Below are 22,633 nucleotides of genomic sequence, written 5' to 3'. Positions count from 1 at the left end.
TGGAAATAAAAATAAATTAGACGAAAGGAATGATTAAATAAAAACAAAGAGAGAATTAATTGTTCCCTAATTGAGGTGCAAATCGACCAAAACAAAATGAGTGCTTTAATTTAAATCAATTAATTAACAAGAGACATTAAGGACATCGACCCGTGATTAATCTTCATCAATTAATTCTAATTCCACTTCATATTCTATAAAGTCATATGTAATTCCAAATTAAACCCTAACTTAGAGAGACAAAAGAGAGAAGTGGTGGAACCCATAATTTGGATTAATGATAATAAGGAGTGACTAATGAGAAATAAATGTACAATTAGTGGGTCATTAATGATGATAATTAATGATTAAAAAGGGGGTTTGGCCATTAATGAAACATTCTCAAGAAGGCATGCAAGACCATGCATTGCTGGAGAAAACATCAACAACACCCACAAAAACATATCAATTAGGGTTTTGACTTTTGACTTTTGACCTTTTTTTTTCTTTCTAATTTTGTTTTGTTTTAATCATTTTATGATATCTTTTTCTTTTCTTTCCTATGGCCATGGCCATGGGGACCAAACAAAAAAGAAAACAGTGCTGACATTTGCTTGATCATGTTTTGGGTGACATAGGAGCTGCTAGAGAGTTTTATTAGCATTATTCACTTTTGTTCTAATCTGATGTTTTTTTTGCCCACCATTTCTAATCATTTTTATATTATGTAGCTAAATCTCTGTCTAAAAATAAAAAAAAAAAATAATTAAAAAAGCTATTGTTACTCTTTAATTATAACAACCGTTAATATGTTGAATTCTATAGAACTTCGAAGATCGGCTTCCGATGAACTCGCACGAACTATAAAGGAGTGAGCCACACGATGAGAGGCCTGCACATAGGGAACAAACACTCCGAAGCTCAAGTTAGTGACGGTTCGAGCTCAGTAAGTCAACCTAAGACATAATAACGTATCTAAGTTGAAGGAATGAAACCCCTTTTATAGGCGAAAATGGGAGGACAAGTTCATTTATAGTCATTCCGATAGAATATTGGGGCGGTTACGGACTGTCAGACTTGAGGTCAGTACTTCTTCAGATCGGTTGAATGAAATTTGAGAGATTTTGAGATTGAGCTGATCTCAGCTCGATTCTGGAGGTAGATCGACCTTCTCCTTTCAGGTGAATAAGCCTAACTGGTTTTTTCGAGCGCTAAGCTGATTGGTCCACATGTCATGTTGAATTTAGAAGAAAAGTCCATAAACATTAAAATTTTTAGTTCATTTTTGGTTTGCTCTATATATATATATATATATATATATATATATATATATTCTATTGAGAGGATGATTTATCTAAAAGATAAAAAAAAAATTGAGAGCTGGTTGATAATTAAACGTTTGATAATAAATTTGTTTTTAATTAGTAACAAATTAAGTTTAGCAATCCATTGATTAATTAAGTTGTTAGCCAAATCAACTTCAAATTAAACTCTATGTTGTGGATCATAAAATGCATTATATTAAGGAAGCACAACCTTCTCTCTCTCTCTCTCTCTCTCTCTCTCTCTCTCTCTCTCTCTCTCTCTCTCTCAATGTGACAGAATATTTGAGGTCCAAGTAAGAATCTAATTAATATGCTCATCTATGGAGGACCCCACTTCAAAATACACATCATTAGGTCTCTTAAAGCATTGCTTAATTAAACTTTTTTGGGTAATCTTAGGTACTAATGTATTCATTTAAACCTTGCTTTGGAGATTATTATATATACCTTAATTTACTCCAACCCCACTTTAATTACTCTCTCATACTTCAAAATTTCATTCTTAAATAAAAATTTTAAATTAATTACTGAATTTAGTGATGACTTTGGGTAGGTTAGTTTTAATTTAATCAAATTTAGCATATAGTATGAAAGTTTGTGTTTTAGTTGGGTTAGTGAGAAAATGATAGAATAATAGAGAAAAAAGCAATTTGAAGATCCTCAAGATTATAAGAAGCATCAGGAAAGATATTGTAGGCCAGAGGGGGCAATTGGGAAATAAAATATTTCAAGGTAAAAATAAATAAATAAATAAAAATAGTGTGTGGAAGTGGGAGGAAAGAAGAAACTTTTCTTTTCAAGCCTTTCAAGTTGGCATATGCTTAAATTTTGATATGAATTTCATTAACACACACAAAAAAAAAAAAAAAAAGTTTCATTTTCAAATTGAGAAAAGAAGGGAGAATCTCTCTATATTCAAAACAAATCCCTTTTTTCTTGCTTTTTTTTTTCTACCTTTCTTAATAAATAAATATTTTCATTCAAAGCAGAATCACAAAATAGACTTTGGTTGCAAGAGAATACAATACCATTCCATTGTTTTTAAATTCATCTCAAAATATTTGGTTTTGAATTCCGTCAATGTAAGAAAAAATTAGAAAAGTATTTTTCTTTCGGTAACATTACGAGTGTGAGAGTAAAAAATTGAATTTTGAACTGTACTGTAGGAGAAGTTACATTAATCAGTTAAGCTAGGCTCAAATACGACATAATTTTTCTTTTAATTTTAGTGTTCCTCTTGCCCATATTTTTGACTGAAAATTATTAGATGAATGAATGAAATGTTATCTCAAAAGTTTGAAAAAGTAGCCCAATGACGAATGAAGAATAATACCCAATTGAAAAAGCAGGCCAGTGTTGGGCTCAAACTCAAAGGGCTTGGGCTCAATGGTTGGATTCATAACTAACAAACAGAATTTGGGCCCTATAGAAGGCAAGGCCCAATTTTAGACTTCCAAGACATTTGCAAGAGTGTCCAGAAAGTGCGAATCCATTCCAATTAAGTAAGTTTCAATTTTATTTTGTCACTTTGTGTATACCTGTGCCATATAATTGGCTATTCAATCGATCACTCAAAATTTATAACTTTCGATAAAAGGGAAAAAAAAATTATATATAAATAGTCATTTTTCTCTAAAGTTCTATTAATTTTGTAATGGACATGTTTTATAGTTCTTCGAACCCATGAGAACTTGTTTTTTAATCATTCTTGCAAATAAAAATCTATTAGAAAGTAAAAATTATAAACACTCAAATCAAATGTAAAGTAATAGTAATGATTGCCAAGTTTAAGATGAAATTTAAATAAAAATACATACACAATGTCAAGTTTAGCTGTAACATTTGATTTTTTTTAGTGTTTAATTAACTAATTTTGTATAGCAGCGACATATTTTATTGGTCAAGAAAAGTATTACATATTGTGTTATGTTTAACCTCAAGTTAAGACATTATAAAGTTTGACCAAAATGTTAATGAATCAAAATCCTCGTCTTACCTAACCCTAGGTATGGTATAACTCTAAAAAAATTATTAAATTAAAATTTGGGTTAATTCCAACTAAGTTATTAAAATGGTACGAGGAAAGAAAAAATTCAATTTTTACCTCTGCACATGCACATGACATGATTAGTCAATATTTGAACCAAAAAATTGTATTTCATCACATTGAATCTGACAGTTAATAACATTACAACTTCGACCTTTTTCTCAACTTCTCTACATTCGTCATTTGAGTTCAACATAAGAAATAAGTTTTTAAAATCTCCTAAAATTACTAATTTCAACACACAAACTAATCTCTTACAAATCCATGCACAAAATTAAGTTTGGGTAAATCAATAAACAAGATCCACCATAAAACTTACAAATTTCAATACAAAAATCTAGCTCTGCAGTTCTCTTTGTTTTTTAACCCACCAACTTCCTATCAGACTTTGTTTCCCCTAGTCCACCGCGAATGGACATGAGACTATTTGTTAAATAAATTTTAAAATAAAAGCTTAACATAGACAAAAATTGTGATGGGTGATTTCTCCATCATTCACGATACCACTCACTATACGTTACGAATTTTGATGATGGGATCAGTAGTGAAATATCCGCTCGAGCCAAATGAAAGATTTGTTGGTATGAACCAATGAAAATTATAATGGCCCTCCCTTTATTAGGATGAACCAATGCTTGTTATGGTTAACAACTGATTCTCCAACATATCGTAATCATTATTTAACCGTTATTGGAAGCTCAACCTCTACCAATAGATCGAATTTGTACTACGGATTCCTCATTCATCACTTACCAAAGGTTCCAGCTTCGCACTACACAATAAAAACACAAAGTTGATGATAGAAATTGATTCCTCCCAATTTCATTGAGTAAAAGATGAAATTTTTCCAAATTATTCCACGTTCTCTCTAACTTTTAATTAGGGTTTCTCTCCCTCCCTCTGTGTCACCAGTCAACATGTCCTATATCTATTTATCAGCTATTTTCCAGACAAGAATCAAAATCCGTACAAATAAATACTCAGAAATCAAAACTATCCCCAAGAACCAAAAGAAAGAATCATCTTGCTTCATATCTCCATCAAATTCAAATCCAAATTCACAATTTTCTTTGACATCCTCCACAAAAAAAGAATAAAAAAATCAATCAGAGGTAGACCAAACTTTAAAAAAAAATCTCAAATCTTAGAGGGCTGTGAAAATGGAGAAGGAATATCCTCAGGATTCCTCCCAGGCTTAACCCATCTCCCATACCCATTTTTGACCAGCCCCTTATGCGGCAACTGGTACCAAAACTCCGGTATCCTCAGCTCCTCCACCAGCATATCACTCCCCTTATTCACCAGCGCCACGTCCCTCCGCGAATTCCACCGGAACTTCCCCTTCCCCCTCACAAACCCATCCACCAAATGCAGATATATCTCCAGGTTATGGCTCCCCGACATGTCGGACTCCCTCTTCAGATACGGCGACATCGTCATGTCCATCCTCAGCTCCCTCCCCACGTGTCGGTACACCCAGTTCAGCCGCCGAGTCACCGCGCTCAGCTTGTTCACTATCGAGTTCACCACCAGCCCCGGCAGTTTCGGAACTATGTCCTGTCGTATCACGACACGTAGCGCCTTCACCCCCAGCTCCTCCAGCTTCTCCTTGAACGCCAAATTCCCCACTCGCGGTGCCCCGAACGACACCACGCTGACGTGGACCCCCGGAAACGAAATACCGGCCTCGTACGCCGTCAGCAGCGCCAACGCGCCGCCCAGGCTGTGCCCGGTGATGCTCACGCTGATTTCCCTGTCGCCTTTCTGCTTGAAGAAGTCCACCAATCTGTGGAGCTCCTCCATCACTTGCTCCGACGCACTCGTTTTATTGAATTTCGACGTTTCCTCTTTGGACCGGTAAATCGTGAGGAATCCACGCTGGACTTTTACCCTTTTACTGCTCAGGTCGTCGCGGTTGATTTTTTTTAACTTGGTTTTCAAATCGATGTACCATTCGGTTGGCGTGACAGTCCCGCGCCACGCGACCAAGATGTCGCGTCGGCCGATTCTGTCGCTCTCCTCGTCCGTACTGACGGCCACGAAGCCCATCCAGTTGGAGTCGCGGCTCCAGACCTCGCCGATTTTGGAGCTCTCGAACCAATCGGGGCCGTCCACGGGGGACAACGCGTAGATGTATTTGGTGACCTTGTAGCCGTTTTGGGCCAGGCCCACTTCCTGGAGGAGCTTGTGGCGGTTGTATCTACAGCTGCCGCAGAAATCGGAGAGTGGGTCGAAGTCGAAGGCGTCGTAGGTGGCCTGCGCGAACTCGCCGTATTTGACGATTTCGCGGCGGAGGAATGGGTGGAGCGGGTCGAGGAGGCCGTCCCAGTCGCGGCCGCCGTGGAGTTCGCGCCAGAGGGCGGCGATGTTTTCGCGAGGAGACAGCGTGGGGGTCATGTGGTGGCCGTAGTCGATGAAATCCGCGGCGCGGAGTGGCATTCGGAGGAGCGAGGCGAGGGGTTTCGCGAGGCGGAGTTCGTTCTTTTTGTTCTTCGATGATTTTGAGTTTGAGGGGTGGATTACCAGTGGGGAGACGGCGCCATTTTGGGGAGTGAGGTGGCCGTTGTTGTTCATGGCGGTGGAACATGTGAGACGGAGGCGGTGCTGGTGTAAGGAAGATGAAAGAGCCTTTTTAATGGCGTTTAGTCTGATTCCGAATTTCAATTTCCAGTACCACTTCGTCTTCTTCGTTCCGTTTCTTAACATCGTCGCTCTCTTCACTGGCACTCCCCTTGGCCTTGGTGTAGCGATTTTCGTCGCCTCCATAGCTTTTTTCGAGTTTTCTACTCTAAGAAACCTCTGTTTGGATGCCGAGAAAATTGAAAAATGGGAAGAAAATTTTAAGATTAAGTAAAGGACGCAATTTTTTTGGGATCAAATGAATTGGGTTGTCCAGAATTTATAGAACGGGCAATGAATGAATCTGAATTTAATTTCGTACACGCTTTGGAAGTGAAAAAAATTGACATGGAAGAAAATTCTTTTGTCTGGTTCGGTTCGGGATGACGTGGTCAAGTCAACTGGGAGGCTAATGAACTCGGTCAGAGATGGTAGGATACACGTGTCCAAATACTATTCGTTGAAGGTCCTTCTTTGTCATCTTTCGTGTAATAAATGGATGAGGGTCAATTTGGTAATACAATATAATTAATTTTGGATCTAGGACCTGAAATTTGGAAAAATTAAGCCGCCGGGTAAGAATGCTAATAAATATAATATATATGAATGAGGGGCCTATGGTCTAACAGATTAGGTACCGTGAAGTTTCCTAGAACTTGTGAAGTTCTGAGTATGTTTGGGAGGGATAAGTATTTCAAATTTCTCTCTGTTTTCGATGTGATGTATAATTAATATTGAAAATATCAAAATATATAATTAAACTTTTGGATTTGGTTTTAGAGTATAGTTTCTTTATTTGAACAAAATATATGTTAGGTGGTGGGATAGAAACATGAACTACAATTTGGTGGGATATGGTCCAACTTCCAAGTTCATGATCTACCGTCGAGCTCCTAAGTCCATTCATATAAGGATGAATAGCTCGTCCTAGTGGCTGACTTATAAAGCTCGACTGATCCTGAGAGTCTCGAAAAAGGTTAGACATCAACTTCAATCATTGCCGACCTAAGGTCCAACAATCCGTAACTGTCCAATCACTTGTTGTAACGACCATAATAAACCTATCTCTTCAATCTACCTATAAAAGGACCTTCTGATCTCAATAACTCAGGACTACCAAGTTCATCTTTCATTAGGGTAATAGCATCGCCAAACTTACCAAGCTCGAGTTGTAATGTCTGACGGTCTTGTCCAACAGTAAAGAGTGGTTCAACACTATGGATGTAATGGAAAGATTTCCCTCAAATTCTTATAAACACACCTTCACTCCACTCATAGAAGGATTCACACAAAAATGAGAGAAATTATAGTAATGTCATACTCACAAAATGTCTAAATTAGACATGTAAATACCAGCGTCATTATCACATATAGGTTAAAAATTTGAGACAAAAATTTATTTTGTAAAAGAACATGACGGATGATTATAAAATAAAATTTACATTTGTCCACATCTTTATTATGGTAAAAATGAAACAAAAATATCCCCCACATTTTTGGCAAGTAACAATTATTGTAGCCGCAACAGGGTTGATTTATATAAAGATATTCCAAATCATTCTCTCTTGATCATCATCCCTAATTAATCTATTATTATCTTATTGAGATTAATTAAGTTTTTTTCCCAACTACTACATATATTAATCAGACCAACAATTTAAAACATCAGATGGGAAGTAGAAAATAATTGATCTACATTATTTTAGTAGTCTAAATGATTTATTTATATTAATTTCTTTCCAAAGAAAAATAAGTGATAAGCACATGGGATTCAACAATTGTTGATCTGAATTTCTAAAAATGGCCGCCTCTCTTTTTTGAGTCAATATTGAATTTTTTTTCTTTTCCTTTTTTTTCCCTAAAGAATGATGTTACCAATTCTTTTATATTTATTGATCTAATCATGCATATAAAATCAAAAATATTGTACAATTTTACATTTCAAACCATGAAATCTAAAATTGTAGTCAAATTGATCGTGAAATTACTGAAGTCAAACAAACAGGCCATAGTATGCCAGTTACATGACTCGAGTACTTATGGTGCACTATTTTGTTCCTTTTGAATTTGCCTACTCCTTAACTCAACGTGTTAAATAATTAATTAATATTAAATAAGTAAGATTAACATTTCAATCTTTGTATGTAATTAAGACTATCAACGTACTCATTTCAAAGTATCATACTCATTGTCTCAAGAAAGACAATGGATTAGAAGTGAGTTTTGTTGAAAAATTAATGCGCTCCAAACAATTTCCCTTCCACGACAAAAAATAAAAATATTATATCAAATCTTAATGAATGAGATTGTGTAAACCCAGTTTAATTATAACATATATTAACTTCTTCAATTAAGTAAAGTTGAATTGATAATTATTTTAACTTTGATTGTATGTCTTGTTGAGGACAATGGTACTTCTCGTACCTTACATTGATATGATATTGTCCATTTTGAACATAGTCCTCACGACTTTGTGTTTGGTTTCGCTCAAAAAAAAAAATTCATATTAAAGAAAATAATTGTGTCTTCATTTATATATCATAGATCATGTTATTTCCTAATTAATGTAGAATATTTTTTGCATTTACCTTATACAACCTCGATAGATCTTTTAAAATTAAACTCATCAACACTACACTGGCATGTATTATTTTATCTACTTCTTCAAATTTCACCATCTAAAATTATATTTTATTTTTTGTTTTTAAAACTTGGTTGAAAAATGTAATAGATTTTTAATAAAAGTGACAAACAAGTAAAAAAATTGCGAGGAAGCTAACATAGATTTCTAAAAGAGAAAATTAAAAAGAGAAAAATCGTGGAAAGAGACTTAAAATAAAATAAAAGCTTGGTCCAATAAAATTGTACTCCTTTTTCTCCGTCTATAGATATAAAAATGAATTTCAAATATAACAAAAGAAAATGTATAGGAGAAAATAAATAAATAAAAAGATAGACATAGACTGGGATGGGATGGCAAAGTTAATTTGTGCATGTTTCGTAGGACTTTATTTATAAATAATGTAAAATTAAAAATTTATTTGCAAATTATTAATCTCTCAAATCATACGAAGAGGTATCTTGCGTTTATTCTAAACATATTTTATAAGGTCTTTTGTAAAAATTATCAACGTGGGACAAGTAAAACTCATTTTTCGTTTGTCATTCTCAACACGTTTCTCTTTCAAAAAATTTAATATCTTTTCAAAATTTTCTATCTTTAAATTTCCAAATACTCTTGCTTTTCTTTAAATACTTGAAATAAGAAAGAGAGCACAAAAGTAAAAGCATTACAATATGCAATATTTACTATGGTAGATCACATATATGATATATATGAATTCACATTTTTAATATTTCAGTGAGCTTTTATGTGGGTTTCCTTTTTTAATCTATAATAATATATTTTTCCACGGTTTGTCAAAAAAAATTTCTAAACCCTAAAACAATCTTAATACATAGAAATTGATGAGAAGAAAAAAAAAACACAAGTAGGCAAAAGGAAAAATAAAAAAAAAATATCAATTTGAATATAGCTCAACTGATTAAGACATATATCTCAAACCAAAAGTTCGGATGTGTTCGAACACCAACCTCCGCCTAGGAATGATACAAAAAGAAGGAAAAGGAATTCAATAGTATTCTAACACCAAGTTTATTGGATTTTTAAAATTCAATAGTCCCTTTATTCATCTCCACGTCAGGTAAATATTATTCCCTAAACATCCTCTCAGTTATATTATTAAAAATTACATCATTATACTCATCTTATTCATGGTTTTGAATATTTGTCGACATGTCAATATTTCCATCGACATATCTATGTTTTTATAGGTTCGACATCGACGTGAGGGGTAAATTGACATTTCCATCATAATATAAAAAAATCGACAAAATATGAAAAATATCAACAAAATGTCATTAATATGTACATAATATTAAGATTAATTATTTTTAACTAATTTAGAAATAGGTGTTTATTTGTTTATTTAAATATTTTTTACGATTTTTTTTCTAACTTTTATAATAGAAATATTCATACATTTTATCGATATTTTCATGAAATTGAGATCTCGACATTTCCATGGACATGAATATTTAAAACCCTGATATTATTACATTTAAAAAGTACCAATTAGCTAATGTCTTCCATTTTAATTCAAACAAGTATTGTAAATTGTCATCCATTACTAGTGACACAATAAAATATGAAAGAAAAAAAAAAAAAACTTCTCTCATTAATGTTAAGAATTATTGTACTCCTTACCCTCACATGCCTCTAATAAGAAGACAAGTGTTGGCTATTCTTTTCTAATTATTTTATTACAAAAGTCTTTTTGAGTATTTAAAAAAAATGTTTGACCTTTCTTCTCCCTTTTTTCTCTCCCTACACCTTCTCACCTCCTTTCTCTCTTATTGTTCCTCCTTATTTTCTCTCTTCTTCATCTTTTTTTTATTCTATACAGAATAATTTCAAGGATAACTTCTTGTTGCTGGAAGAAAACTCCCTCTCAGTTCTCATGTAGGTCTTAATCATTTTAATCTGTGTCTTGATATCTAATCTATTATCCTTTGTGTAAATTTTCTTAGTATCTTAGATTTACGATAATTGAGCTGTTAATCTGCAATGGTTGTCATCTGAAGCTAAAGGGAAATAAGAAAAAAAAAAGTTGACAACTTTAATCTAGTGTCTCAAAACTTCTTAAAAAAAAGACGAAGAAGGGAGAAAAGGACATTAGCATTTAAATAAGAGAGAGAAAAAGGAGGTGAGAAGGTACACGATAGATAGGCTAGGATCAAAACTAATTCCAAAAATAGGTTAGGTAAATCGCAGCCGTCGACTGCGATTTAGGACGAAATCGCGATCCTAGGCCGCGATTTCACTGAAGTCGAGCCAACGGCTGCGACTTCAGTGAAAAAAAAAATATATGGAAGTCGCGTGCATTGCATGCGACTTCAATAAGAGGAAGTCGCGTACATCGCACGGAAGTCGCATACATCGCCTGCAACTTCCGTTTGGAAGTCGACCCACCCGCCACATAGAGAATACACGTTGTACGGGAGTAGCGTTGTATGCGAGTTTTGACCCCCCTTTGACCTAACCTATTTTTGTCAATAGTTTCAAAAACCTAAGTTACTTTTGTATTTATTTATTTAATTTACATTTATTTAGTTATTATTTTTAAATTACCATTATTTTTGTAATTTCTTTTTAAAATGTCATTATTTTAAAACTTAACCAAAAAAGGGGAAGCATAGTCAAACAGTAAAAAAAACTAAAATAGATTTTGATGTGATTATAAATTTTAATAAAATAATTTGAAAAAAAAAAAAGCAAACATTTGTCTTTTTATTATAAAACCGTGCAAGGGCAAGGAGCGCAAATACTCCAAGTTTATTCCAGAAGGTTGGTCGTTCCTCCGGCGTGGTCGCGCCGACGGCAAATCGAATCACGTAAATTCCCTTCAACAACTTCACATCTTATTAACCAGCTCCAACAACTTCACATTCATTGCGTTCGACATGTCGACTTCCCAAACGACAGTCGGAAGCAAACCAGCCCAAAATTCCTCGGAACCACCACCTCGAATCGCCCTTCCCTCCCCACCAGCTCCTCAAAAAGCTTCGCCATTTCCACATGGCGCCGCAGCAAATTCCTCAAATTCGCCACTCCGTAGCTTTTCAGCACCACCCACAATTCAATCGCCCGGAACCACTCCCCAGCGCGATCTGCCAGTCCTTGTAGTCCACCACTTGGCCGGAATCGGAGGCTCTGTACCTAAGATACTGGGGGTACGACGAGAGGGAGGCTGTCACCGCCGGCGGGTCCTTCATGTTAAAGCATCACACTACTTTATCTCCGTATAACAGTCCACGCGTATTCATCTCCAGATAACCGTCCATACGGTTGCACTTGTATTTTTTATTCTGTTGAGATTTATTTTAATTATTGTTTAGATTCTCTACAAACAGATTCAGCAGCCTTTTGTATGTACAGGAGTTTTTTAGCTATTATATATGTTCCACTGTAATCGAAATTGAATACATGAGAGGTATGCTTTTCTCCTATAAAATAATTTCTTTCTCTGTATTTTTGACTCTTCAGCCAGAGGCAGCAGCACTCCGGCGCCGAGAAGAACCACTTGTGGGCGTTGAGGCTGAAGGAATTTGATTTCTCGACGCCGTCGATGAAGTGGCGGAACTCGGGGCAAATGCAGGCGCTGCCGCCGTACGAAGCGTCGACGTGGACCCAAATTCCATGATGCTGAGCTAGGTCGCAGAGTGGGGGAAGTGGGTCGACGGCGTTGGTGGAAGTTGTTCCGACGGTTGCGCAGAGGTAAAGGGGGACAAAGCCTTTTTGGATGTCGGATTGGATTCCCATTTTTAGAGAGTTTGGAGACAGAGCAAATGACTCTGTTTTTCTCGTTTTGATTACTCGAAAATTGTCTGGGGCAATACCTGCGTCAAACTCAACAACAACATTAATAAATAAGTCCCCGTTTATGAGTCCCATTTTGAGAACCAATCTTCTTTTGAGTTATATGGTTAGATTGGTGAAAAATTAACCCATGGAATTGTAAAAAAAAAAAATACTAAAGATGAAATAGTTATCAAATGGCACAATATGTACTCCTTTCCAAGCCTACTAGAGTTGATTACTCTATCATATAGAGAGTTAAAAAATTATAATATGAAATAGTATATTTACCTAAATTTTATTATTTTTTAGTGTAATTATGTATTATTTTAAACATTAAAAATATAACAAGGTTAGTTTTAGAATTTCCAATATGCCCTTACGTGCTTACCGAAACCATCCCCATTTATACAATCCAAATTTTTACTGCCTGTCGTCTATTGAATTCAATTCGGTGGTTGGATATCACTTACATCAGTTGGTGGTTGAATCTATATTTCAATTTATCTATTTTTTTTAGTAGGAGATATATACATGGTGAAACACTTTATTAGAAAAATGGTTATTGTTTTTGGTTATTTTGTTAATTTTGTAACCACTAGTAAGTTAATGGTTTTATTGTAAATTATTTATTAGTACTGTACAATTAACTATACATATTGTATAAAGAAAAAATGCAATTAACTGTGACCACCATTGCAAAATTGACCGTTCGTAATTTTCTCTTTTAATTGTCAAATATTCAGAAGCTAAGTATTTTTTATTCTGTAAACATCAAGACCATGTGATTTGTGTGGAGAGCAATTACTCATTCGTCGATAATAAATGTGACCAAACAATTGTTAAGCTTCTTTTTTATCTTCTTTTCAATATAGACCTACCAATAATAAATGGTTTTTTTTTTAATTTGGTTGAAAAAACCAAAAAAGTTTAAGTTTGATTGCTCTTAATTATTTTTAAGAAAGAAGTAAGGAGAAAACGAAAGTAGCTAGACAATATTGATAATTTAGAAAAAGGAAAATGGTAAAGAATGAGAGAATTTTAACGAATTGTTTGCTTAACATATAGGAAGACATATTGCAATATTGTGTTTTATATTAATAAAAATATACAAATTTTCACGCATGCTCTAGCTAGAGCCCTAATATTTCCCAAGTCGAGGGATTTCCCAAATTGACACCATGACTTAACCTATAATTTATTTTTACATTTTAGTAACTAAGTTTGTTTATTAATTTTTAGGTCCATTTGATAAAAATTTCGTTTTTAATTTTAGCTTTCAAGAGTTATATTTTGTTTTCACAATCTATATGATATCTTTTTCACATTTTTTATAAATGCATTTGAATTTTTAGTCAAATTTTTAAAATAAGAACAAGTTTCTAAAAAAAAAAAAAAATTAATTTTTAAATTTTGGCTTAAATTGAAAAAAATTGTTTTTAAAAAGTGTGGATAAGAAAGGAGAGAAACACATGAGTGAGAGAAATTTTTGTAAAAGCATAATTTTCAAAAACAAAAGCGAATAAGAAAATGGTTATAAAATGGATTCTAATTTTTTTTTCTAGATATAAGCAAACCCTTTTTCAATAATGCTAAACACTATATCTACTAAAGTTACAAGGTAGAAATTGAAAATAAGCAAGCATAAATTTAGTTTACTTATATAAAATATACGGAACGTTTTTTTAATGCTAAATATCTGTGTACTAAAGTCTATTATTTAGTTACACTTAAAATATTAACTTAAATTGGAAAAAAAATTAGGAAGAAGATTGAAAAAATAGTATATTCTTTGATATTTTCATGACTATCTTTTTTTTTTTTTGTTATTATTTTTTATAACAATACAACTCTCACTTTCTGTTTTTTTTTTCTTTTAAGTTAAACAAAGGAGTATAGATAAAACTCTTAACATTATGAAATGTATTGAATACCTCATCGTCTAACCATAACTCAAATGGTCAATTCTCTTACTACTGATAGAGATATCTAAGAGATTTATGAGCTTCAAAATAAATGAGTTCAATTTTTTTTAAAACCATAAAACTAAAACGAAATTGTGCATGTGTGTTTTTCTAGTACAATATGAGGGTAAGGAGTCAGACTCATTTTGGTCGGAGATAGATATGTTTGTAGAACCATAAATTTTGGGCAAATCATAAACGATCACGTCATTATCTATTTTATTTATGCATTAATTATATATTAACCCTAAATTAAAATTAAAGATAATTTGACAATTAAAATATGTAATTGGGTCATATGAGTATTGGGGTTGGAATCTATTTGATTCACAAACTTGGCACAAAATCCAATTTACCATGAAATAAAGTGGATTAATATTTAAATTTAAATAAATCCATTTAAAGAATTGGGCTTTGCCCAAAATTATCCAAGCCCAATGGCCCACTAAAGCTTATGGAAACCTCTATAAATAGAGGGGACCTCATTCATTTTCGGGGAATTCGCACAAAATTAAAGACTATCTGAAAACTTGAAGATTCGAAGACCACCTGAAGACTTTGAAGACTTGAAGACTTTCGAAAAACATAGAACTTCGATCTGAATTCAAGAACAACCATCTCAATCTTCACATCAAGTTTGAGAGAAGAAATCAGAGGATAAGATTAGAGATTGAATCCACTACATAACACATACAAACAAATATAAAAGTTCAACTCCACGAAATATAATTTCTCCGAAAATTTCGTACGAACAGTCTTAACCAATTGAGTTATATGTTCGATTTGGCAAATGAAATTGTGTTTTACACGTAAGAATAGTTACTACCTTTCTTATATGATTTATTTTAGTTGTGCCCATTTTTTTTATATAGACTTGTAAAGTTCAGACATTTTAGTAATTTCCAGCGTTATCAATCTTGTCATACTAGAAATGTATAATAATCGTACTAAAAAAATGTATAATAATCGTATGTTAATAGTTAAGCATATGAAAGATGAAAAAGTTGGCCATGGTTTGATGTTAGGCCAAAATCAAATTTAATTACAATTTTGGTCATGGAAAAAAGTTGACTATTTTGAAATGTAAATTAAAGAAAAAAAAAAAAAGAAAAGAAACGTGCATAAAGAAAACTTATTTCTAAAGAAAACAAACAGAATCACCATGTGATGGCTCTGACAATTAAATATACAAACTACTTTTCCATAATAGTGAAATTAATTTCTATCACCTACCCAAATGTTTCTTTTAAGATTTGATAAAAATAATTTTCTATGAACAAAATTTTTTTTCTTTAGAAATAACATAAATGGAAGAGGAGAATTCAAGGAAAAAAAATTTATTGAAAACTTTAAATTAACTAGACTTTATTAATTCAAAGTCTAGTTAATTAGATTGAAGATAGGTACTCCCCTTTTTTTTATGTATCTCTAGCCCAAAATCAAATTAAATACTCTCTCCAAGTAAAATAACTATTATTAAAAACGTGGTCAATCGGTACCTAATTGATAGGTGATCAAATGGATTACGACATATATCCTTAACCAAAAAGTTAAAAAGTATCGAATCTCGACTCTATATCCTTCTATTTTGATGGGTTGTAATTTTTCATCTTCGTTTTAAGAGTTTGAATTATTCATTCTATATAAAATCAGAAAAAGAAGATGCCCATCCAATGGGAATTGTCTCGTGGGAATGTAGAATTTCTTGGCATCTCAAGATGTTCGAGTATTCTAGGATGTCCATACAGGAGATAGCCAACGTATTTTGGGTGCACTTTTGAAATATGGGTTTCAAAGATTTCGGTGTCAAGGGCATCCATTCTTTACCTTTTTTTGCCCTTCATTTTTTTCTTCGTATATTCTCTTTATTTTTTTTAAAAAAATCTTTATTTTATTTTTAAAATTATAATTTAAATAAATTAATTTACTTATTGCCTAATAAACAAGCAATTTAAGTATATTTGTATCTTACATGTATAATAAACTGCAATTAAATTATATAATATCTTACTTTAGTTTTAATATTTCAAAAGAATTATATTATTAATACTTTTTTATTATCACAAATAAACAAATTTATTATATTAAATAGATGTATAAATTATATGAATATTTTATAATGGTATTTTTAGAATATTATATAAATTTAACATATTCTTAATAATAAATCCTACTAAACAAACTTTCAATATTTCATCAATATCTCCTATTTTTTGAGAAATCGTTATTGCATCAAAAATTTTCTTTTTTACGTTTGCAAAGGAAAAAAAATCATACCAATAAAGCAAAGAGATAATTCCAGATATCATTAGATGTGAGGCATCTAAATCCTTAAAAACAAATAGCTTCCACTAATCTGAATCCTCGACGAATCAATGGCGTGGCAAGCTGTTGCCGAAGTCACATTCTATTTCATCCGCAGCCTTAATGTGTGAATACAGCAACACCAAAGTATACCCCTTTTATTTATGCAATAAATAAAAAATTTTAAAAAAAAGGAGACCACATAATTTTGAATACAATTTAAAATATTGATGTGATAAGCAGTAAACGAAAGAAACATTAAAATTATTTTCCTGTATGAAACATTAAAACAAAATTACATTGTGAACAACATACACTCTAAATTTCTTGAGAGAAACATGAACCAAAAAACTGTACCTTTGGCCAGCCCAATTCTAGTTCTCATCCTGTTGATCTTATCCTCTCCGGCGATCTCGCCGTCGCCGGCGGATGGGAAGAGCCACTTCGTGCTGGTGCACGGGGGTTGCTTTGGGGCGTGGTCATGGTACAAGGTCTCCACCATCCTCCAGGCTTCCGGCCACGCCGTCACGGCGCTGGACATGGCCGCCTCCGGCATCGATCCGCGCCAGCCCAAGACAATCTCCTCCGCCGCTGACTATTTTCAGCCTTTGAATGACTTCTTGGCTGCTCTGCCTCCCGGCGAGAGGGTCGTTCTTGTTGCTCACAGCTTCGGTGGGCTCGGACTCGCCGTAGCTATGGAGAATTTCCCGGAGAAGATCGCCGCCGCTGTTTTTGTGGCCGCCGTAATGCCGGGCCCTAATCTCACAGTTTCCGCTATTGGGATAGAGGTAATTAAGAGCCGGCCTATTTTTTAAAACTTTTATACAATTTTAATAATATTCTCAAAAAAAAAAAGAAATATAGGAAATATAGTTAGTTGCAAAATGCATATATTTTTTAAGAAAATTGAAAACGAGAATGATACCAATCACCCTTATATTTCTTGTTTCTTATTTTTTGAAAACATTAGTATACAAATTTTGAAAATAATGAAAAACAAATTTTTTGTTTCTCATTTCTAGTTTAAACAAATTTTTTGTTTCTCATTTCTAGTTTTAATTTACTACGGGACACAAATATAAATATTATTTGATCATTCTAATTTACTACGGGACACAAATATAAATATTATTTGATCTGGTGTCCAAATCAATAGAGACCATAGAATTATGAAAACGTTATCCACCAATTTCGGAAAATTTTCACCACAATTTCGGTGCTCCAATAACATATGAAGGAGAATTATTCACATCTATTAATAATAATAGTAATATACCAAATTATGAAAACTTAGAGATAGTAATCAAGATGAAAGACAGATTTAACCCTTTCCTTTGGTTTTGTTTATGGTATATCTGAAAATTAAATTAAAAGGATGAGAAGCAACGATTTCCGGCGTTGGATAGCCATTATCTATACGAAAATGGAGAGGATAAGCCTCCAACGTCTTATATTTTGGGGCCGCAGAAGTTAGCAAAACATCTCTTTCCACTCTCACCACCACAGGTATATATATAACCATAAATTTAATAAATTTATTTATATTATATGTGTGAATATATATATATATATTATATATATGTGCAGGATTTGACATTGGCGAAGGCGTTGGTGAGGCCTCTTCCTGTGTTTGAAACCAAAGATTCTGAGTTTAATTTCACAGAAGAGAGATATGGGTCTGTGAAAAGGGGTGTAATTGTAACGGAGAAAGATTTAATGGCGACCAGAAAATTTCAAATGTGGATGATTCAGAACAATCCGCCTCATATTACAGTGGAGATTAGAGCATCCGACCATATGGCCATGGCGTCCAAGCCACGCCAGTTTGCCCGTCAACTCCAACGCATTGCCAACCAACTCTTCCTGTTCGACTTTTGATAATTGTCACTCTATTTTCTATTCAACGTAAGACTTTATTTGTTTTTTTCTGTATGGGATTAATATAATGCAGGAATATGGAGACTGAATTGCTGTTTATGTTTTTTTTTCTTTTCTACCCAGAAATTGGGTTTTTTTTTTCCCTCTCCGAGTTTCACCCAAAGATACAGACAGTTTATTTCAGATTTTGATCTTCGACTCTAAATTTCATGGATCTCTTCCGTCTTCCCACTGAATTCCGTTAGAATTCGAATAATAGAAAATTTATCTTTATCAAGAAATAAGAAAGAAATGGAGGATAAAGAATCGAAGATAATCGAGAGGGGAGGGAGCGAGAAGATAAAGAATGGAAGAGAGAGGAAGAGAAGAAGATGAAGAATAAGGATAAAAAATGGGAGGAGAAAGAGGAAGAGAGGTTTTAAAAAAAAGAGCGCGAGATAATTTGGTCATACGAAAGAGATGTATGGCTCAAACAAAGATATTACTTTAATTTAGAGGAAGACTCTTCTCGTGTGACCTACGTAATACCCTTTTGCTAATTTAATACTAGTTCGACGGAAGGTAATTGCATCGATGAAACATATTAGTAGAGGGGTAAATAAAGTGAATTAATACTAGTTTAATAGCTCTAAAAAATGACTTCAAGGGGAGGAAGGTTAACTCGTAAAAAAAGATATGTAGGATGTGAGGACTTTAAAAGAAAAGTTCAGTAAAAGTATTTTTACTGGAAAGATATATTTAGAATGGTTTTTGGTGGAGAGTGGAACAAAAAGAGAGGAACCTTTCAATAAAGGACCACCATGGTCTGAATTATTTACATTTATTTATTCAATTCCAATATCGATAATTGACTTGGCACGAAGATAATGCAATCTCATCTTGAATCCATTGAGTGTATGCCACGTAAGTCCTATTCAGATGCCTATTTCGCAATGATAACAATTTAGTTCTATTTTATTTTGCACTTTTTCATCACAATTTTTTTAAAAATACTTTATTTTAAATTTATTCCAAATGTATATATCAACACTCAAACTATTTTCATTAATACATTTAAAAAATTATAGGTACCTATGCCACTTCACAATTCGAGTGGCATGGTACTTTGTTGGTGTCATGTATTCTTTTACAATGATAGTATGGAACCGTCGAATTAGTTTTTTTGATTTCAAAAATTTCAATTCTAATAGTTTTATTTCAATTTTAATTTGATTTTAGAATTTTAAAGACTTTCATTTCACTAATTTCATCTTTATCATTATCATATTGAGTTATATAGCATATTATTGTGTAATAGAGAAAAGGGGTGGGTCGAGTTTCCGTCGACACGATTAAAGCATTGCATGTGTTTTTTTTTTTTCGTCTCGAAATTTCTGAAAGTAAGTACTTTGTTCAATTGTTAGTCTTACATCATTTATTAATTAGTCCTTAGCTTTAGCCACACCATACAAAACATGAACCAAATAACCATATTTTTCAACAGCTCACATTTGGTTCTCATCCTCCTCCTCATATCCTCTCCGGCGATCTCAGCCGCCCCGTCACCATCGCCGGCTGATCGGAAAACCCACTTTGTGCTGGTCCATGGGGCTTGCCATGGGGCCTGGTCATGGTACAAGGTCTCCGCCATCCTCCAATCCTCCGCCCACACCGTCACCACACTCGACATGGCCGCCTCCGGCATCGACCCGCGCCAGGCCAAGACCATCTCCTCCACCTTCCACTATTTTCAGCCCTTGACGGAGCTCTTGGCTGCCCTGCCTTCCGGCGAGAGGGTTGTTCTCGTCGGCCACAGCTTCGGTGGGCTCGGGGTCGCTTTAGCAATGCAGAACTTCCCGGAGAAGATCTCCGCCGCTGTTTTTGTCGCCGCCACCATGCCTGGCCCCAATCTCAGTGTTTCCGCCATTCGTAGAGAGGTAATTTCTCACTCTCCATCTGTCATGAAAAAATAATTGAATGAAGTTGCACAATTTGACTGCTTATAATAACTGTTACATGCATATTCGAAAATCTTCCTACCTCATCTTTCTGTATATGAGTTAAATTCACTTTGACAAATCTTACCCCTTCGTTAATAACCCATTTTAAAGTTATTTATATAAAATTATCAGCCACGTTCATCTAGGGATCTCTTCCAAATAATTTCTCCCAATCTTGTGCCTTTAATTTCAGTTTTCCACAATTTCCATTTTGGTTAGTTTCCAACTTTGTCTCGATCATTGGACGTATCTTTCTTTGACAGCTAGGTGACATATAAAGTCATAAAGTAGGCGTACAGACAAATTCAAATGGGCTATCTAGACTTGTCCAGTAATAATTACTAATTTTATCCTTTATATACATGTACTTTACACGGCATGCATGGTTGGCTACCTAAACATGTGTTGTGTCTCGATGAATGTCTGGGTGAGGATTACTCTAATTAATATCTTCGTAGTGATATGATATTGTCTATTTTTTACATAACTTTCATAGCTTACAGATAATTGTCCTGATTTTTATGTCATAGATCATCTTCTTCCTTAACCAGTGGGGGAGACTTTATTTACATTCTTCTTACAAATACAACATGTCACACATAAGGGCTTTCTTTGATTTTGTTTTTGGTGCATGTGAAAATTAAAGGCTGAAAAGGAACCAACTCCACCATTGGACAGCCATTATTTATACGAAAATGGAGAGGCAGAGCCTCCAACTTCTTACATCTTGGGGCCACAGAAGTTAGCAGAACATCTGTATCCACTCTCACCATCAGCGGTACATATCTTTGGCTGTCTATGGGCGGTCAAATTTGTCTTCGTCATCATTGAAAAATTGACAACTCATCATAAAAAAGAAGTATATATTTTTGCATTATTTCTCTCGTTGCAGGATCTGATATTGGCAAAGGAGTTGGTGAGGCCTCTTCCTATGTTTGAAATCGAGGATTCAGAATTTGAGTTCACTGAGGAGAGATATGGGTGTGTGAAAAGGGCTATGGTTGTAACAGAGAGAGATTTAACGATGACCAAAAAACTTCAGATGTGGATGATTCAGAAAAACCCACCACATATTACACTGGAGATTAAAGGATCTGACCATATGGCTATGGCCTCCAAGCCACTTGAGCTCGCCCATCAACTCCAATGTATTGCCCACCAACTCAATCTATTTTGACTTTTGATCTCTCTCCAAGGATCTTTTCTTACTTCCAACTTTTCTAAAGGCATTTACGAGTTCGTATGAATGCAACGCTCAAGTGTGAGAATTTGAATATCTTACTTCAAAGGAATAGGGGAAGCTATGTTCATGTTAGCATATGCAACCTATGAAAAAGAAATAAATCTTTTACCTCTTATATTTTGGGTGTGAGCTTAATTAAGTTGAGAAGTAGTCACACTAATATCCTGTTTAGTTGAGTATTGAATTTATTTTTTTGTTAAATTATAAACATTAACTTTTTAAGAACTTATCAAACTAATCCATTTTAAATCGACATTTAATTATATATACTACTATTCAATGGAAGATAATTAGTAAGATTAAACAACAATCTTTAAATTAAATAAACGTTGAAGTTGTGATATTATTTATTTTAGTCCAACATGTGAGGTTGGAGAATATTCGAATTCACAAGTTTTTGTCAAATATAGATGCTTCTTAAACTAGTTGAACTTTATGTCCTTGGCTACTTATGATATTATTAAAAGTTTAGTGAAACAAGAAAGAATTAAATTATTCTGCACAAATCTATCACTAACTTTGTGACAATTTCATCTCATGAATCAACAATAAAGATTTAGAATAATATATCAATATGTGCTAAGCAAAGTATGCCTAAAATTAATGGCTCTAATTAAATTTAGCCATGCCAACTACTCATCAATGAGATGAGATTTCCCAAAGAGATAGCTCCAAAAACTCCCACTTGATTTCTTTTCAAATACCAAACTCTTCCCCTTTGTCAAGACTTAACCCCTAATCTCCAAAGTTGTTAAGACATAATTGTCCTCTTTTTAAACACCATATTTTACAACTTTAAGCAACAATTAATCTACACACCATAAATCACATCAGCACAAACAAACAAATTACAAAATCCTCCACTCTCCCTTCTGGT

The 22,633-nt window shown here is 33.8% G+C and overlaps 3 protein-coding genes and 1 pseudogene across 3 annotated transcripts; 2 read left to right on the top strand and 2 right to left on the bottom strand.

The window, feature by feature from the left end:
• Positions 1-4,363: 4,363 nt before the first annotated feature.
• On the bottom strand, positions 4,364-6,233 carry DLAH (alpha/beta-Hydrolases superfamily protein). Its single transcript, XM_088122013.1, has one exon. It carries the CDS (start codon positions 6,115-6,117, stop codon positions 4,489-4,491), a length of 1,629 nt encoding a protein of 542 aa, XP_087978139.1. The 5' UTR covers positions 6,118-6,233; the 3' UTR covers positions 4,364-4,488.
• Positions 6,234-10,587: 4,354 nt separating this feature from the next.
• LOC111010909 (tyrosine decarboxylase-like) lies at positions 10,588-12,674 on the bottom strand (annotated as a pseudogene).
• Positions 12,675-16,927: 4,253 nt separating this feature from the next.
• On the top strand, positions 16,928-18,633 carry LOC111010761 (methyl jasmonate esterase 1). Its single transcript, XM_022284295.2, has 3 exons — positions 16,928-17,444; positions 18,031-18,162; positions 18,244-18,633. Exons 1-3 carry the CDS (start codon positions 16,995-16,997, stop codon positions 18,532-18,534), a joined length of 873 nt encoding a protein of 290 aa, XP_022139987.1. The 5' UTR covers positions 16,928-16,994; the 3' UTR covers positions 18,535-18,633.
• A 1,287-nt stretch (positions 18,634-19,920) lies between these two features.
• LOC111010668 (methyl jasmonate esterase 1) lies at positions 19,921-21,871 on the top strand. Its single transcript, XM_022284163.2, has 3 exons — positions 19,921-20,450; positions 21,160-21,291; positions 21,406-21,871. The coding sequence occupies exons 1-3, from the start codon at positions 19,989-19,991 to the stop codon at positions 21,688-21,690; spliced, it is 879 nt and encodes a 292-aa protein (XP_022139855.1). The 5' UTR covers positions 19,921-19,988; the 3' UTR covers positions 21,691-21,871.
• Positions 21,872-22,633: the final 762 nt, after the last annotated feature.

The sequence above is a fragment of the Momordica charantia genome (assembly GCF_013281855.1).
Source record: "Momordica charantia cultivar OHB3-1 chromosome 3 unlocalized genomic scaffold, Mcharantia_2.0 BLBB01000003.1, whole genome shotgun sequence".
Taxonomy (NCBI): Eukaryota; Viridiplantae; Streptophyta; class Magnoliopsida; order Cucurbitales; family Cucurbitaceae; genus Momordica; species Momordica charantia.
The sequence above is the reverse complement of the archived record's forward strand: the minus strand, read 5'-3'. Positions and strand labels throughout refer to the sequence as shown.

Coding starts and splice junctions, on each gene's coding strand:
- DLAH (XM_088122013.1), bottom strand. CDS start 6,117: ATGGAGGCGACGAAAATCGCTACACCAAGGCCAAGGGGAGTGCCAGTG.
- LOC111010761 (XM_022284295.2), top strand. CDS start 16,995: ATGAACCAAAAAACTGTACCTTTGGCCAGCCCAATTCTAGTTCTCATC. Junction 17,445..18,030: donor TTTCCGCTATTGGGATAGAG/GTAATTAAGAGC, acceptor TTAAATTAAAAG/GATGAGAAGCAACGATTTCC. Junction 18,163..18,243: donor TTCCACTCTCACCACCACAG/GTATATATATAA, acceptor ATATATGTGCAG/GATTTGACATTGGCGAAGGC.
- LOC111010668 (XM_022284163.2), top strand. CDS start 19,989: ATGAACCAAATAACCATATTTTTCAACAGCTCACATTTGGTTCTCATC. Junction 20,451..21,159: donor TTTCCGCCATTCGTAGAGAG/GTAATTTCTCAC, acceptor TGAAAATTAAAG/GCTGAAAAGGAACCAACTCC. Junction 21,292..21,405: donor ATCCACTCTCACCATCAGCG/GTACATATCTTT, acceptor CTCTCGTTGCAG/GATCTGATATTGGCAAAGGA.